Source organism: Monodelphis domestica, chromosome 1, assembly GCF_027887165.1.
Source record: "Monodelphis domestica isolate mMonDom1 chromosome 1, mMonDom1.pri, whole genome shotgun sequence".
NCBI lineage: Eukaryota > Metazoa > Chordata > Mammalia > Didelphimorphia > Didelphidae > Monodelphis > Monodelphis domestica.
Window position 1 is genome coordinate 327,072,914 of NC_077227.1, and position 14,363 is coordinate 327,087,276.

Below are 14,363 nucleotides of genomic sequence, written 5' to 3' on the forward strand. Positions count from 1 at the left end.
CGCCCAACCCCCATCTCTCATTGAAATGTGTACACTGGAAAAGCAGAAGCGCACAAAAGCCCGGTTTGTACATGTGGATGGTTTGGTGTGTGTGCATGTGCGCTCGTGTGTATGTATGTGTGTGTGTGTGTGTTTTCTTGTTCTCTTGCAGGGTACAATGTTAAAAAGCCACCACTAGTCGCCCCCAGTGCTCCGACTCTCTGGGTCTTTTTGTCTCTAGTGCAGATTAAACGTCACGTCCGCACTTGAACTTGAATTTTATCCCATTGTACAGAGGCAGCCCCAGCCATAGAGAGACAGAGAGCTCCCAGAGAACCTGGACTCCGCCATCTTCACATTGCAATATATATTTATATATATATATATATATATAATAGTAATAGCTCGCACCGACCCAACAGCACTGGGCTATCGTCCTACCTTCCTTCCCCTGTGCCAGGCGAGGGAGAACAGTGCAAAGTGGTGCAGGGACTCTGGGAACCCAAGGCATAGGGCGAGCGTTCCAGGTGAACTGGAAAGGAGACACTACTGAGCTGCCCCCCAAAACCAGCCAAAAGGGTTAGTGTCAGAAAAAATTGGGGGGCAGTTTTATGTTTGTTTTTTCTTTCTTTCTTTTTTGCAAGGGGCGGGGGAAAACAAGTCCCAAGTTTTATTTTATTTTATTTTATTCTTTTTCATATTCTTTTTTTCCGTCTTGGTGGAAGTGCGCTTTCCACCTACCAGAGACTTTGGAGAAAAGTGTCACGGGTTGGTGCAAAATCCTCTAAGTTCAAGAAGAGATTTGGAAGTCCAAGTGGCCAAACAGTTTGGAGAAGTGAGACAGAAAGATATTTTTTTTCTTTACCTCTTAAAAAAAATTTTTTTTAATACTGGGGGGAATTCATCTAGTGCACGGCATCAACAAGAGTTATTTTTTCTTTCTAAAATTTAAATTTGAAAGTTTTTTTTAAACTAGAAGAACAAAATAAAGAAGAAGAAGAAGAGGAGGAGGAAGAGGGGGCAAGAAAGAAAGGAGGAAAAAAAGGAGGCGGGGAGCAGCATCGGCTTTAACCTCCACCCCCCTCCCCTCTCTATTCCCCCCAACCGGTACAGCTCTCCGGGCGATGTCAGTGTAAATGCCAGGCAATGTCCCGCCGCAAACAGGGGAACCCGCAACACTTGTCACAAAGGGAGATTATCACACGTAAGTCTCAATTTGAAACAAGAAGAATTAGGAGCCTAGGGCTCCGGGGGTGTTGGGGAGAGGGAAACGGATTGGGAGAGTGTATGTGGGGGGTGTCTTTTTTTTAAGTCTTGGGGAAAAAGAGGAGGGGGTGGGGGAGAGGCAAGCTGAGGCTGATGTTAGTCATTGGAAATCGGAGGGGAGAAGGGGGGATTGAAGTGCTGGGGAAAGGAAAGATGGGGTGAGGGGGGAAACGAGAACGCTTAAAGTTTCTTTTGCATTGGGGTGCTGCCGGCAGCGTGGGAGAGACTACCGCGCTGCCGGCTTTGGGGGAAGATTCAGCCCGGCGCGGGCTGGGAAGGCCGGGCCGGGGGTCGGGGAGTTTGCACTGGAGAAGATGTGTGTAAGGGGGACTCCGGGTGGATTGCACAGTGCATGGTGTGTGGCGGCAACCGGGCTGGAGAGGGGACGAGGGTGGGGGAGTGGAGGAAAATTGGGTGGAGATCTGTGTGGTTTTTTTAGGGGGGGGTATGGACTGAGACCTGGAAAGTGGGGAGAAAAGTTGGCGGATACCGAGAGCTTGACTGACCGGGGGAGGAATCGGGCAACTGCCGGGCTATGCTCGGGGCCGGGTTCTTGGGAGAGTTGGGGGAGACTTGAGGTAATGGCGCGGGGGGAGGGGCGCGGCGCGCGGCGGCGGTGGCGGCAGCGGCGGCGGCGGCGGCCGGGGATCCGGGCAGTCAAGCAGGCAGCCGGGGAGGAGTCCTCTACGCCCGCCTGCCAGCCCTCAGGGAAACCGTCCGGTCCTTGAGACCAGGAGCCTGGTGGAGAGGGGAGGGGCGCCGAGGCTGCAGGCCAGTGCAGTTTTCCAGGTGCTGCAGACTAATCCACCCCCCCTTCCGCCCCCCAGCAAAAGAACCCAACTTGGTAGCTGCTTGCCCAGCCGGAGGACCCCCCCCCTCCCATTTCCCCACCTCCGATAGTCTCCTGGGATAATCCTGCTTTCCTTCCTCCCTCCCTCCCCCCAAAAGGTGGGGGGTACTTGAGCTGTTGAAAAATTCCTACCACTGGGAAAAGTATGTCAGCTAAGAATGGAAGAGATTGGGGCGCACATGCAAAAGAAAGTAGATATCTATCAATCTACCATCTATCTATCTAATCCATCATTTTTCTTGTCTAAATAAACACAAGCAAAGATAGCCCTCATTTGCAATCAACTAACTGAGAAAGCAAGTTGCTGAGGATAGATTTACTTTAGGAGAGCCAAGTCTGGGAACCCCAAGTGAAAGCTGCAGTTTACTATGCTCTTACAAAAAAAAGAAAATAAAGAGTAAGGGGGAAAAGAGAGCAAGAGAGAGAGAGAGAGCTGAGAGAGAGAGAGAGAGAGAGAGAGAGAGAGAGAGAGAGAGAGAGAGAGGGAGAGAGCAGACAGACAGACGTATACAAAGGTATCAGAGAAGAGCTTCCCAGGCACACGAAGATGAAGTCCAGGGTACTCAGTTGCACCAGTGGCCAAAGGTCTGGGTGCACCTCTTGCGGCAAACAAGCTTTCTCCTTCCTCTCTTATCCCCTTTGCCTGAAACGCGTGCTTCACTTCTTAGCCGCGCGCAATTTTTTTTTTTTATTGCAATAGAAATAAAACATCCTCTGGGTGCAATCAGGATCCGAGGCAGGTTGTTTTCTTGCAATTCACCATAAACCTATTATGGTTGTGGCCAAAACGCCCCGGCTGTGTTCGAGAGTGCTGTGCGCCGAGCAGCCGAGGGCTGGCTGAGTCGGTGAAAATCCGAATATTTATGTTATATTTTAAAAAAATTTAAATAAATAAATAAATATATAAATATATATGGGGTCTTCCCCTCCCCTGAAAACCAAGAATAGAAGCCATCTGCTAGGAGCTTTGGGTGTTGCGATCTCTTCTTTGTTACAGAGAGAATTTTGTAAGAATTTGGTGGATTATTTTTTGAAGGGGGGTATGGGGGGGCAGAGATTTAGGTCGCGTTCAGCTTTGAAGTGGGATGACTTTTTGGAGGGAGGGAAAGGAAGCTTACTTTAATTTTGCATTGATTCCTTCCCCCCACCATTGTGGGAACATAAATGAAGATTCAGCCTGGCTATATAATTTTTTTAGATGTTTTGCAATTAGATTTGAGTTTAATTTCTTTTCTTTCCTTTTTTTTTTAAATAAAGGTACTTTAGGCTAATTGGCATTTTCGTCTTTTACCAAGGAGTAACAATCACAATGTCCCCTCTTGGGGGGGGGGGGATTGAAACCGTCTACCCTGCAGACATCAATCTGATTTTCAGAGAATTCACCCCCCCCCCAAGTATTTTCTTTATGATTGCTTAGGTTGATTTTTGGGGAGGGGGAAAAGGGGGGGAGTTGTTGAGGGGTGGTGGTGGGGATAATATGGCTTGTGGTGAAGAAAACCTCGTCTGCATTTGTGTGTAAGGGGGAAACATTTGAAGGAAGAAGCAGGTAGGTTTGCTCTCAATTTGATCTGTTCTCGGTGGCATTACTGGAAAGTAGTAAAGAGGTAGAAAGAGAAGCAGAGTTGCTATGCTTAACAGTGATGGTCGGTGTGGAGGCTGGGGGAGGAATGGAGGGCAAGGCACCTACAATGCGCCCCCCCCCCAAGTCCCCCATTCATCTATCCATCTATCCATCCATGCATCTGTCTATCCATCCATCCATCCTCTATCTTTCTATCTCTCAAATTCTGGTTTTGATAGGGGGCAATAGTTTGATTAGCAGAGTATGGAATGGAGAGAGAGAAGATACAGATGTAAGGGTTGGGAGAGTCAAAGGTGGAGAAAAGCGGGTAGTACAAGGCTTTTCTAGTAAGTCTTCAACAGAGAATTATCTGCAGACTTCTGAGGGGAGAGAGTAGTCGAACCAGTTTTCTGGAAGAGTTATTTATTATTAAATAGCAGCCAGTCTCTGTGTCCTGTGCTCACCAGGGAGGTGGGAGAGAAAAGGGCAGGGGGAAACGGCATGAATCTGATACTGTTTTCTGGGCTCTGCATCATTTCATGTTCTGCTGTGGATCTTTGACATCTGACGGGAGGGAGAATTGCATTCAAGGTGCAGTATAGTCTCTGCCAAGGCAAAGGCTCTCTTGTCACTGCTCCACCAAAGTTTATTAGTTTCCACACTATGGGGGGTTAAAAGAAACATTTAGATCTTCCATGTGAAACAAACAACTGAAAATGTAGTTCATTTTTATCTGTTAGCTTGAATGATTATTTATAAGCTAGAAACTCATTGGCCTATGTGGGCAGTCACTAGGTTCTCCATAATGATGTAACCTTGGATAAATGTGAATAACTATAAAAATAAAAAGGGGACAGTAACTTAAACAGCATCTCTGGTCTTTGCCCAGAAGTTATTACAGTGATAATGAGCTAGTTAAATTTATAGTCAGTGAGAAAAGGTATGATAGAAGAGAGAAGGTTGGGTGAGACCGCTATTTATCAAAACATTAAATTCTATTTTGTTTTAAAATGTTTGATGTAGATGAAATATTCTTCTGAAGTCAGAATGCTTTAAAAAGAAAGAAAACCAGAACAATATGAAACACCAGTATCAATAGAGAAAACCAACAACCAATGAAATATTTTAATGGTTGTGGGGTTAGATCAAAGAAGGGTTTATATGATTCCTTCTGCTAAGAATGTCCAGCAGAAAAGTGAAATTTGTTAAAGTAAAGAAAATAGCTCTGGTGCTTCATGAAGAAAATAGGATGCTCATGAAAAATTACCTACACCCTATAGGGGGAATTTTTCAGCCACTCACCAATAGGTTTCCTTGGAAAGATGGATCATTATCCTACCGAATTCCCATTCTTCCAAAATATCTCCAAATTGAAAAGCCTAGGATTTGAAGCCCCAGATAGGCTAATTGTTATAGGTATATGGCTAGATATGACAATATTACAACAATAATAATAATTTACTGTGGTTTAGAAATGGTCATGTTAACAAATCTTCTCCATCCATAAACCTATCTGTTCATTCTATTCATAAGCCTTCCCAAATAGCAAATGCTTTTGAAGAATTTTCATATAATTGGATTTTAGGAGAAAGGAAGTTTCCCCTGTTTTTCATAGTTTTCCAGAAGGAAATGCTCTGTGTGACTAAGGACATGATCCCTACCATTTGCCAAAATTCTGTAGGATAATCAAAATATGTTCATCAATAGGACACTATTATGAGATTTCCCCCCTTTTTAATTCATACCTGAGAGGCTGGAGACATACTTATGAAGTTTCTAATGCTTTTAAAGGGCATTTTGTCACTGAGTGAAAGGAACAGATATTTGCTCAGTATTCATGGTTCCGTAGCCTTTTGAAGAGATTGATCTATAAAATATCTAACATAAAAATAGTTTTTCAACCCAAGAAATGCAGTTGTTTTTATGATGCTTATTAATTAACCTAGAAATTCCTATGGGAGCATAGGATCTTTGAATCAAGCTTGTGTTTAGAGTGATGGCTTATTGAGCACTTAGGCAAAAACACACCTTATGGTGTTGGACAAAGCCAACCTTGGACGCTTTTGATCATAATTATCTCTTAGACACGATTGATCCTTGTTAAACGGTACAAATTACAGGTATCACTTACTGCCTTCAGATGACACCTAATCTGAACTCCTTATCAGAATTTTGTTTTTTAGCTCAGGACCTATTTGTTGGTTTTTAAAATGTCTTGAACAAAGCCTCTATTTCCCTTTCACATTTCCTATCTCGGTTGTTTTGCATTATGTATTGCTTGTGATCAAATACTTAGCAAAATAAACTTTACAGGCTTTTTTAGTTGAATTGCCAGCCCAAGTCTCAGCCATGTCCTATGGCTTTAAGTGCCGAGCAGCGACAACTAGGGGGAGCTCATAGCCTGTCTCATGGTAGAGGATGGTTAAATTGAACTTGGTGTACTGGTGGTTAGGATACAATAGGATTGAAAATAATGGCTATATCGGAGGCAGTTTGCATTGCTGCAGAATGTCTTAAGTGTAAAGTTGTAATATTGATTTCCATGAAGAGATCTGTGCCGGCAAAATGAGAGTATAAGTTTGAGAAATCTATTCTCAAACAATTATCATTGATTTGCAAGGCTGCGTTCACAGATGGGCTTAAAAACAATTAAGATTATTATTATTTTTTTAATAGCATGTTTCCCTATCAACCCCCCAAATTTATATCCTGAAAATTCCATAATGCTATTAAGTAATCAGGCTAACAATAATCATTAATCATTGTCGGTTGGGGTACAGTAAGTAAATCTCTCTCTACTCCAGAGGTAGACTATACATCTATGTTTGTCTGCAATACGTATCACAAACATGCCACAGAGGAAAGCATTCCAGCGTTCAGTAGTCGGAGACTCAGAATAACTTACTGAATGGAAATTCCCTTTGTATCTCATTTTAGAGGTTGTGCCTTCTAATTCCCAGTCACAGTGCAATGATTCTGTCCTATGCAGGATCCGATGACTGGTCCCCCAAAGATATCAAACGCTAAGTCATACGATGTAGCAAAGTTTCTGTGGAATAAGGTATCGAGGTTGCGTAGTCTATAGAGGACCGTTGTCCAGTATTGTGGTTGCCTTTCCAGCATGGAACTCTTTCTTACCTAAATGTGTAATTTTGTGCTTTGATCAACTGGCTTTCTGGATACATAATGCTTTCTTCTTGGCGTCCAAGAAATCCATCAGAAAACAGCAATGTTTAGTTTTCTGTTAGAGCTCAATATTCGGGCAGGGAAGGTTATACTGTCACAGGAAGGAGTGTTTTATTCTAACCTGAAAGAGAAATAAATTAGGTCAGACAAAAGACTAGGGCTGTCATCAACTGTAGAAAGAGCCTTCACTCTCGAGTACAGAGGGCTAGCAATTTATCTGATGATTTCTCTACTTCATTTAACGTTTGAAGTGGGGTGGTTGTAAGCATATACAGAGACGGCAGCCAAAGAGCCCAGAAATGAAGATGTACAGTCCCCCCAAATACTGAAGAGATCTGTGTCCCACAGGCTCTCAAAAATCGTTTTCTTTGTAGAAATCCCAAACCTCTCCCTTGTGGTCTGTCTCATTTCCACAGCATTTAACTTTTCCCAGGAGAAGCCATGAAAGCACAGAACTCGGCAGAGACCCCTGAGATGGAAATGTGGTTTTTAAGAGTCCTGCTGAGGGACGCTGAAAAGGGAGGTGGAGGCAGAAGGGAGCTGTGTTCGTGGCCTTGGTCCTATTTGGACTTGGAGGGAGTCTAGCTTGTCACTGTTAAATGAACATCATAGAATTTTTAGAGCTGGACGAAGGCCCTAGAATCCTATAATTGTATATAATCTCAGAACTGGAAGGGATCGTAGGATATATAAGATTCAAATAGGTAGGAACCTTAGTTGTCAAAAAAAAAAAAACAAACCAGCCAACCAACCCATAGAGTATTTATACTTGGTAGAGACTTAGAATTATAGAACATTTAAGCTGACCGGTATCTTAGAACACAGACCGTCTGAGCCAAAAAGTATCTCAGGGATCATCTCATTCCACTTCGCTTTTACTTAAAGGAGAAACCCAGGCAAGGCCCAGGGTGGCCCACTTTCTCCCACCATCTCACCCCAGCTTTAGTGGCAGGGCTGGGTGCCATTGCAAATGCTCTTTTCATTCTGCTGTGCCATGCCCATAATGGTTCTCCGTGCTGGCCTCCAGCCTCACCTTCAACCAGAACTGTGTGAGGACTTTGGTCTCCGGAGGTTAACAGGAGTGTCACCTATGGGCAGGAAAAGAGGAAAATAAATGATCTTTGGGGAGCGTCTCCTACCACACAGTAAAGTTATTGATGCAATACAAAGACTTTACAGGGTCTGTGTTGCTACGTGGTGTTAGATGTGGATACATTTATATATTTTTAATGAGGAGGGGAAAAGAAAGACATCAATAACCGTCTGCAGTATTGATAAATGTATGATTCATTCAGCTGCTGTTATTATGGCATCTTCATCTCACCATCGTTTATTTACTCTCATAAAAGGAGTGTGCGCCACAGGTATACCCTGCTCAGCTGCCACTGTAAACCTCTCGCTGGCTTTGTGGGTCCACAATAAGTTGCAGCCCCTGAGCCTCAGTGAGATGTGGTTCTGCTGGGCTCCCCATCTTCCCTTCCCCACCCCACCCCCGAGAAATGCTGTGGACCATCTACCCTGAGCAGCAGCTTTTCCCAAGGCAGAGATAAAAAGTGCGGAGAGCAGACTATTAGAAAACAAATGGAAGCCGAGGGACACACTTCATGTGTCTCAGGCACGTGTCAGCGAGGGGGGTTAGAGGAATATCGTCATTTTACTGGCAAAAGTGACACCAGATCGGGGATTTGATTAATGATGGCACATTCATAGGGACTTAGTTCTATATTTTTGACATATGCAAGGCTTTTGTGTAGTTGCCACAATGCAAGAAATTCATGTTGGTTTTTTCCCTTTTTTTTCTTTAAATTTTTTTTCCCCTCTGAAGCAGCTGATGATTTTGCCTGTGTGGCTTGAACATGCTCAAGATAATTTGCTGAAATTCAGCCCCACACGCACAATATTGAGGAACTTCAAAGAGGTGGGGTGAAGGTAGAGAAAACAAACCCCTCTCTATTTTACAGAATGCTTTAGGAGCTCATGCCACTAAAGCCACAGAAATACAAATCCATTGGAGGAATCTACTAATCCATTCCTCAGTCAAGCAACATCATTTAAGAAAAGAAAAATGACTCAAGAAAAGTTGAATGCCAGGCTTCTCATAATTAGCCGGGGCCTTGGAAATCATTGCACTTCTAAGAAAGAGACACTTGGAAGGGCAGTAATGTTTCAATCCACTCTGGAGATCAGAGGCTTAAGGCAGTCGCCCTACACAGGGTCGACTCCTCTGGCAGTGGAGGGGTCGGTGCTTTGGGCTCCTGTAAATAGGAGGGCTCGCCTGCCGCTGCTGCCGATGCTGCTGTTCCTCCTCCTCCTCCTCCTCCTCCTCCTCCTCTTGCTGCTGCTGCTGCTGCTGCTGAGTTTCTTTTTTAAAAGAATGGCATTAAATAAAACAAATCTAATTCATTTGGCAACAAAGGCTGCTTTTATATCACATCATCACAGTCTCTGCTGTGGCTCTGAAGATTTAAAGCTACTTTAGTTTTACAAGACCTGCTGAATGTATTTAAGGGCTTCCGTAGCAGTAAATCTTCCTCCCCTCCACCCCACCCCAAAAGCAACTAGTTTATTTATCAAAACATAGGTCACTCCTCTCTGGTGCTGTGTTCTTAGCATTTTATTAAGTAACGTTTCAGTAATGGATCCATAAATATACCTGAATGTCTTTTTCAGCCTTTCCCCTTTTTCTCCTGCCCCCCGCCCCCCGAATTTATTAGGCTCAGACTCTTCTTTTCTTCAATTTCTGAAGGGAGGGTGGCTTAGGCCAAGAAGGCCTTGGAGAGGTTTGGGAAGGTTCTCAAGAGAGTGTTTTTAATGCAATGACTCAAATTGAAATTGGATGAGACATTTATTTGAAAGGATCTATCTCTCCTTTCTCACTGACTCTCTCCCTATTTCTCTTGTCAGTGGTGTTTTAAATTTAGTACTTAAGGAAAACTGCCCGAATTAAGTTGTAGACCTCTGACCTCCAGGCCCTTCTTATCAATTTACAAAACTGACCATGTTTGCCTCTGTTAAAATGGTTCCCACTCTGCCAAAGAACTCATTTGATTGAGCTGGTTTCAGTGGAAGAGAAAAATAACGCCCCCAAAACAAAAATTAATTAGCCAAACTACTTGGTGTTGCATAGATTGAGCCTCTCCCCTGGATGACTGTCCCAGATTGACAGTTTTTTTTTATTTTTCTGTTTTTAGAGGTCTGTCTTGTTTCATGGGTGTTCTACGCCTAGGGCTTTAGTGGAAAGGCCTTGAATCCAGGCTGTTGGGAGGACTGAGGTGTGAGGAGCTTCTTTGGAAGTGTCTCAGTGTGGGAAGAAGCTTGTCTCCACCTCCTATGGATCAGGGCCATGGGTGTGGGTGCCAGGTCTCTATCTCTTCATAGGACACAGTAGGAGATGGCTAGCAGGGAGGGACTGGTAGGGCCAGAGGGCAGATAAGGTATAGAGCAATGTTGTTTTCTATAACTCCTGTGGTTACAACTGCCCTTCTACTCTCCGTCCCACTTCTTCCCCTTTCAGAAATAATTGAACCCTTCCACCAATCAATAAATACCTCACCCAGGCCCTCTGCTTTTGAAACTGACCTGTTAAATGTGTGGTTAACCACATTAGGTGGACAGCCCTGTGGCCAAACAACAGCAACAAGGCTGAGTGGTCGAAGCTGGGCTGTGGCTAAGCAGGACTTAGATCTTTTGGTTGGATACCTTGAATTTGTTTTAAGACTTCTCTCTGATGCAAGAAATGCCTCTAATATATACATTTATTTTGTATTTCTTGCTCTCCCTCTGTCCATGCAAGACAGTGATTATTTGCACTGTTAAGACAACTTTCTAAAAATCTGTCGCCCCTTTTTGAGTCATCTATTCAGAAATTCTTCCTCTCACACATACACACACACACACACACACACAAATTGATTATTTCCCCCATACCCCTTTATGTTCTCTTGGATACAATGAAATTAAAAATTGATGGCATGGGCTTAGAAAGTGTTGTGCTCAGTTGCATGTGAGTCTGGTATGGCTTGGGTGCCTGGTATCACTCAGAAGCAATGAATTTTTCCTCTCAAGAAAAAAGAAGGAAACAACCAGCTCACCAATTCTTGGTAAACATAGGTTGTTTGGTAGATAGGAGCTCTCGGAGCCCAAGAATGGCTTTTGTAGGAAGCAGGTGTAAAATCTTTTCATTTAGAGTTTTGCTAGCCTAGCCCAGTTCAGCTCAGCTCAGCCTAGTCTATAGACAGAAGCAGGCTGGCTCTATCTGATGCGCCTGTAAACATGATGACACATTACGACGATGGTGACATTGGGGGCCACCCATTTGGGGAATCTATGGGTAGCAAGCAGCCCCTACCTGCAAAAGAAATTAATGTCCGTGCAAATTTCCTCTGAATTGTGGCTGACTCATTAATGATGGGAATTTGGTTTGAATCAAAGCAGAACACACACAAATTCCTATCTGCTCTCTGGGTGCAATAACGTGGCTGCTGCTTGCTATATAGTAAGTGGGTAGTGCTGGCTGAAGGCTGGGCTTTGAAAAGAGGACAATCTTTGAAGTCCCACTCTCTGAGGTAGGATTTCCCTGTGGATGGATGCAGAGGCAATTCAGAAATGTATCAAATGCAGTTAATAAGTTCTCTGCTCATTGGGACAACCTGAAGCTCTGAGATGGTAACTGACGAGGCAGGGCAGATGAACCTATGGCACATATTGCTGCGTCAATGTTCCTCAATGTTGGGGGGGTAATCTTTGCCTCCCCTCTTGCCCACCTAGTCCCCTATAATTTGCTTCAAGCCAGATAGAATGTGGCATTGGAATCCACGTGTTTGCTATTTTCTTCTTCATAAAGTTGATGGTATTTATTTTTGAATCCCATAACGTTCAGCTTACCCAAAGATTTTACCACGTTGGGAGGGTCGAGGTAATCTTTGTTCCTAGATTAAACCTTGGGCATCGAAGACCTAACTTTGTTGCAAAATGAAATGTAACCTATCAGGCCTCTTAAAGGCTTTCAGGTTTTAGAATTCTAACCTTTTTCCTTACATTGCTACTCCCATGGCCACCTTTTAATGTCATTTCGATTTAATTTTTTAAAGGTGTTCACAATATATATTTTTATTAATATTATTATATGAAGTACTGAAGTAGCAAAATTTTGTTTAGACCGAATTGTAGGTACCTGGAAATTTTTTGAAAAAAGAAAACCTGATTTTTCCTCCTTATTCCCCCAAAGCAAAGGTATGGAACTTTTGTTGGGCTCAATAACATCCAAGCCCTGTGGCTTCTCGGCACCAGTACTATTACCGAGAGGGGGTTTATTATCAAAAGATGTGAGCAGGTCAAAACATGCCCAGATCGAAGAGATCCATTCTCATTTTTTCTTTTTCTGTGGTGTTCTCCGTCCTATGTGGATATAGGCTGATGAGAATCAGGAGGTGAAGCTGTTGGGATCTAAATCATGCACCTGGACTTTGAGGGTACAGTGAGGCGGGCTTTGATCAGCTATAGACTTCAAAGTACCAAATAATGAGTGAAAAGGGGTTCCTTTTTCTTTAGGGCCAATTGGAGTTTACTTGGTCCTTGCCAAAGGAACAAAAAGTGTTGCTTTTTCTTTCTTTCTTTCCTACCCCTTCTTTATGAAAATCATTGAGAGAGGGACACACATACACACAGTCAACATGTATAACACAACAAACAACAGCCAAAGGAAATGAAACCACAGGGTATCTGTATTGAGGGTGTCTCAAAAAAATTTTTTTTTTCAAGTGTGAGTTCTCAGGCCTGAAACAGCGCCCTGCATCTACCTGGTTGAACAGAAGGATCATTTGGGTTTGGGAAGGTGTAGACGAGATGGGTCCATATCTGGCTGGACCCCATGGGAGTGATATGTGTAATAAGACTACAGAATAAAACTCATGTGGCCTTGTATTCAGAAACTCTTTCCTCCTTCGGGTGAAGCTTGCCCCATCATGTCATGTTAACACAGTTGTTGATGTATACAGGGTTTCGCTTTCCAAATTGAAAATTCTTCATTTCTTTTCTTACCAATGGAGGCAGACACAGAAAGATTTGTGTGCTTCTTCCACAAGTCCCCAGCCCCCCCACCTCCACCTGTAGCAAAAACAACAACATTTTGGATTCTGATTCTTGTGCTTTGGTTGTGGATTTTCCGGCAAACTTTGGTTTTTATTTATGGGACTGGAGGAGATCTGAGATATGGATAGCGCATTCTTTTTGAGACACGACTGGGTACTTGCTGACTTGAAGCAAAAATTAAAAGCATAGTATAGTTAAAAATCTTTTGAAGCTTTCAGACTCAATTACTGCGGATCTCAAGGACTTACTGCATGAAGAAAGTGAAAAGCTGATTTTCTGAAAGGCAAAGGCTGCCAAAAAATGAAAGAATACCAGATGTTACCACTCTCCCCCACCCCCCAAAAAAGTGTGTTACCAAGTCCTTAGCAAAAGAGGAGAGGAATGTTTTCGAATAGGCATATGTGAACTCTGCTAATTTTTAAATTAGCCTGTGTTTCTTGTGAATTAGAAAATGAATTTGAAATCATTTAGCTGGATCTCTTAGCAAGAATTTAAATCTGTTTAGAAATTTTTTGGTACTTCTGATCTAAACAATAAATTATGAAATGGGAAGAAAAGTCAATGAAAATATTTCTCACACCCTGATGAGATGGTGAAATAAAAAGAAAATTTTAGGTTAGGTCAGATGGAGGCCTGAGAATCATAGCTCAAAAAATATAAATGTATTTAAGCCTCAATCGGTTCCCACAGAAGTGGCATTTAAACCTGTGGCAGGTCCCTTTTTCTTCCCCGCTACCTCCCTTACCTTTTGGTTTATCCCTTGTCTCCTTTCAACTCTCCATTTCATTTTGTCCTTTTTAGTTTTTTTTTTTTTAGTTCATCTCCTTTGTGCTTAAAAAAAATATTTTGACATCCTCCTCCTATCTATTAGAGATCCTTCTCTAGAAATAGTGCACAATACATCCTTATATTTCTAAAGAACTGTTTTCACAGTACTCTCCTTTGGCTCTGAAATTATGTATATGTAATTGGTAATTAAAGGTGCGAGCTTTTCAATATAAACAATATTGCTCAATGTTAGATCGTTAAAGGGAGCAGAGGCACTAAATAATTACCTTTTACATTCTGACAAACTGTTCACAGAAATCCACTCTCCCTAGCATCACTATTCAGCAGAAGGGTTATGATTACATTTTCAGTATGGCAAAGCATCTTTTCATAAAATAAATTGGTAAATTAATTATGTAGTATTGTCTTCAAACTCCCTTTAAAGTAAACTCTGATTTTTTTTTAAAGGCGTAATTAATGGTTTCCAGAATGTGTATTGTGTTTGCTGTTTAGTTACCTTGTAGATTTTCTTTGTTACAACTCTGCAGACAGCAGCCTTTTGGTGTGGATTTCTTTGCCTATATGATATTTTTATATTTCCACATTTCTAATGCATTTCTACATTTATCTCATTCGGAACCCGGCTCAGCCTTCTCTTTGCTT

General features: G+C 42.6%; 1 protein-coding gene across 4 annotated transcripts in view; it reads left to right on the plus strand.

Moving 5' to 3' along the window:
- Positions 1–276: 276 nt before the first annotated feature.
- The window catches only part of BCL11B (BCL11 transcription factor B), a 140,877-nt gene continuing 126,790 nt past the window's right edge, over positions 277–14,363 (plus strand). For all 4 annotated transcript variants that reach the window (XM_007473605.3, XM_007473607.3, XM_007473606.3 and 1 more), the window contains exon 1: positions 277–1,183. In XM_007473605.3, coding sequence (XP_007473667.2) covers positions 1,126–1,183 — 58 coding nt within the window. In that variant the 5' untranslated portion in view covers positions 277–1,125. The remainder of the gene's footprint in view (positions 1,184–14,363) is intronic.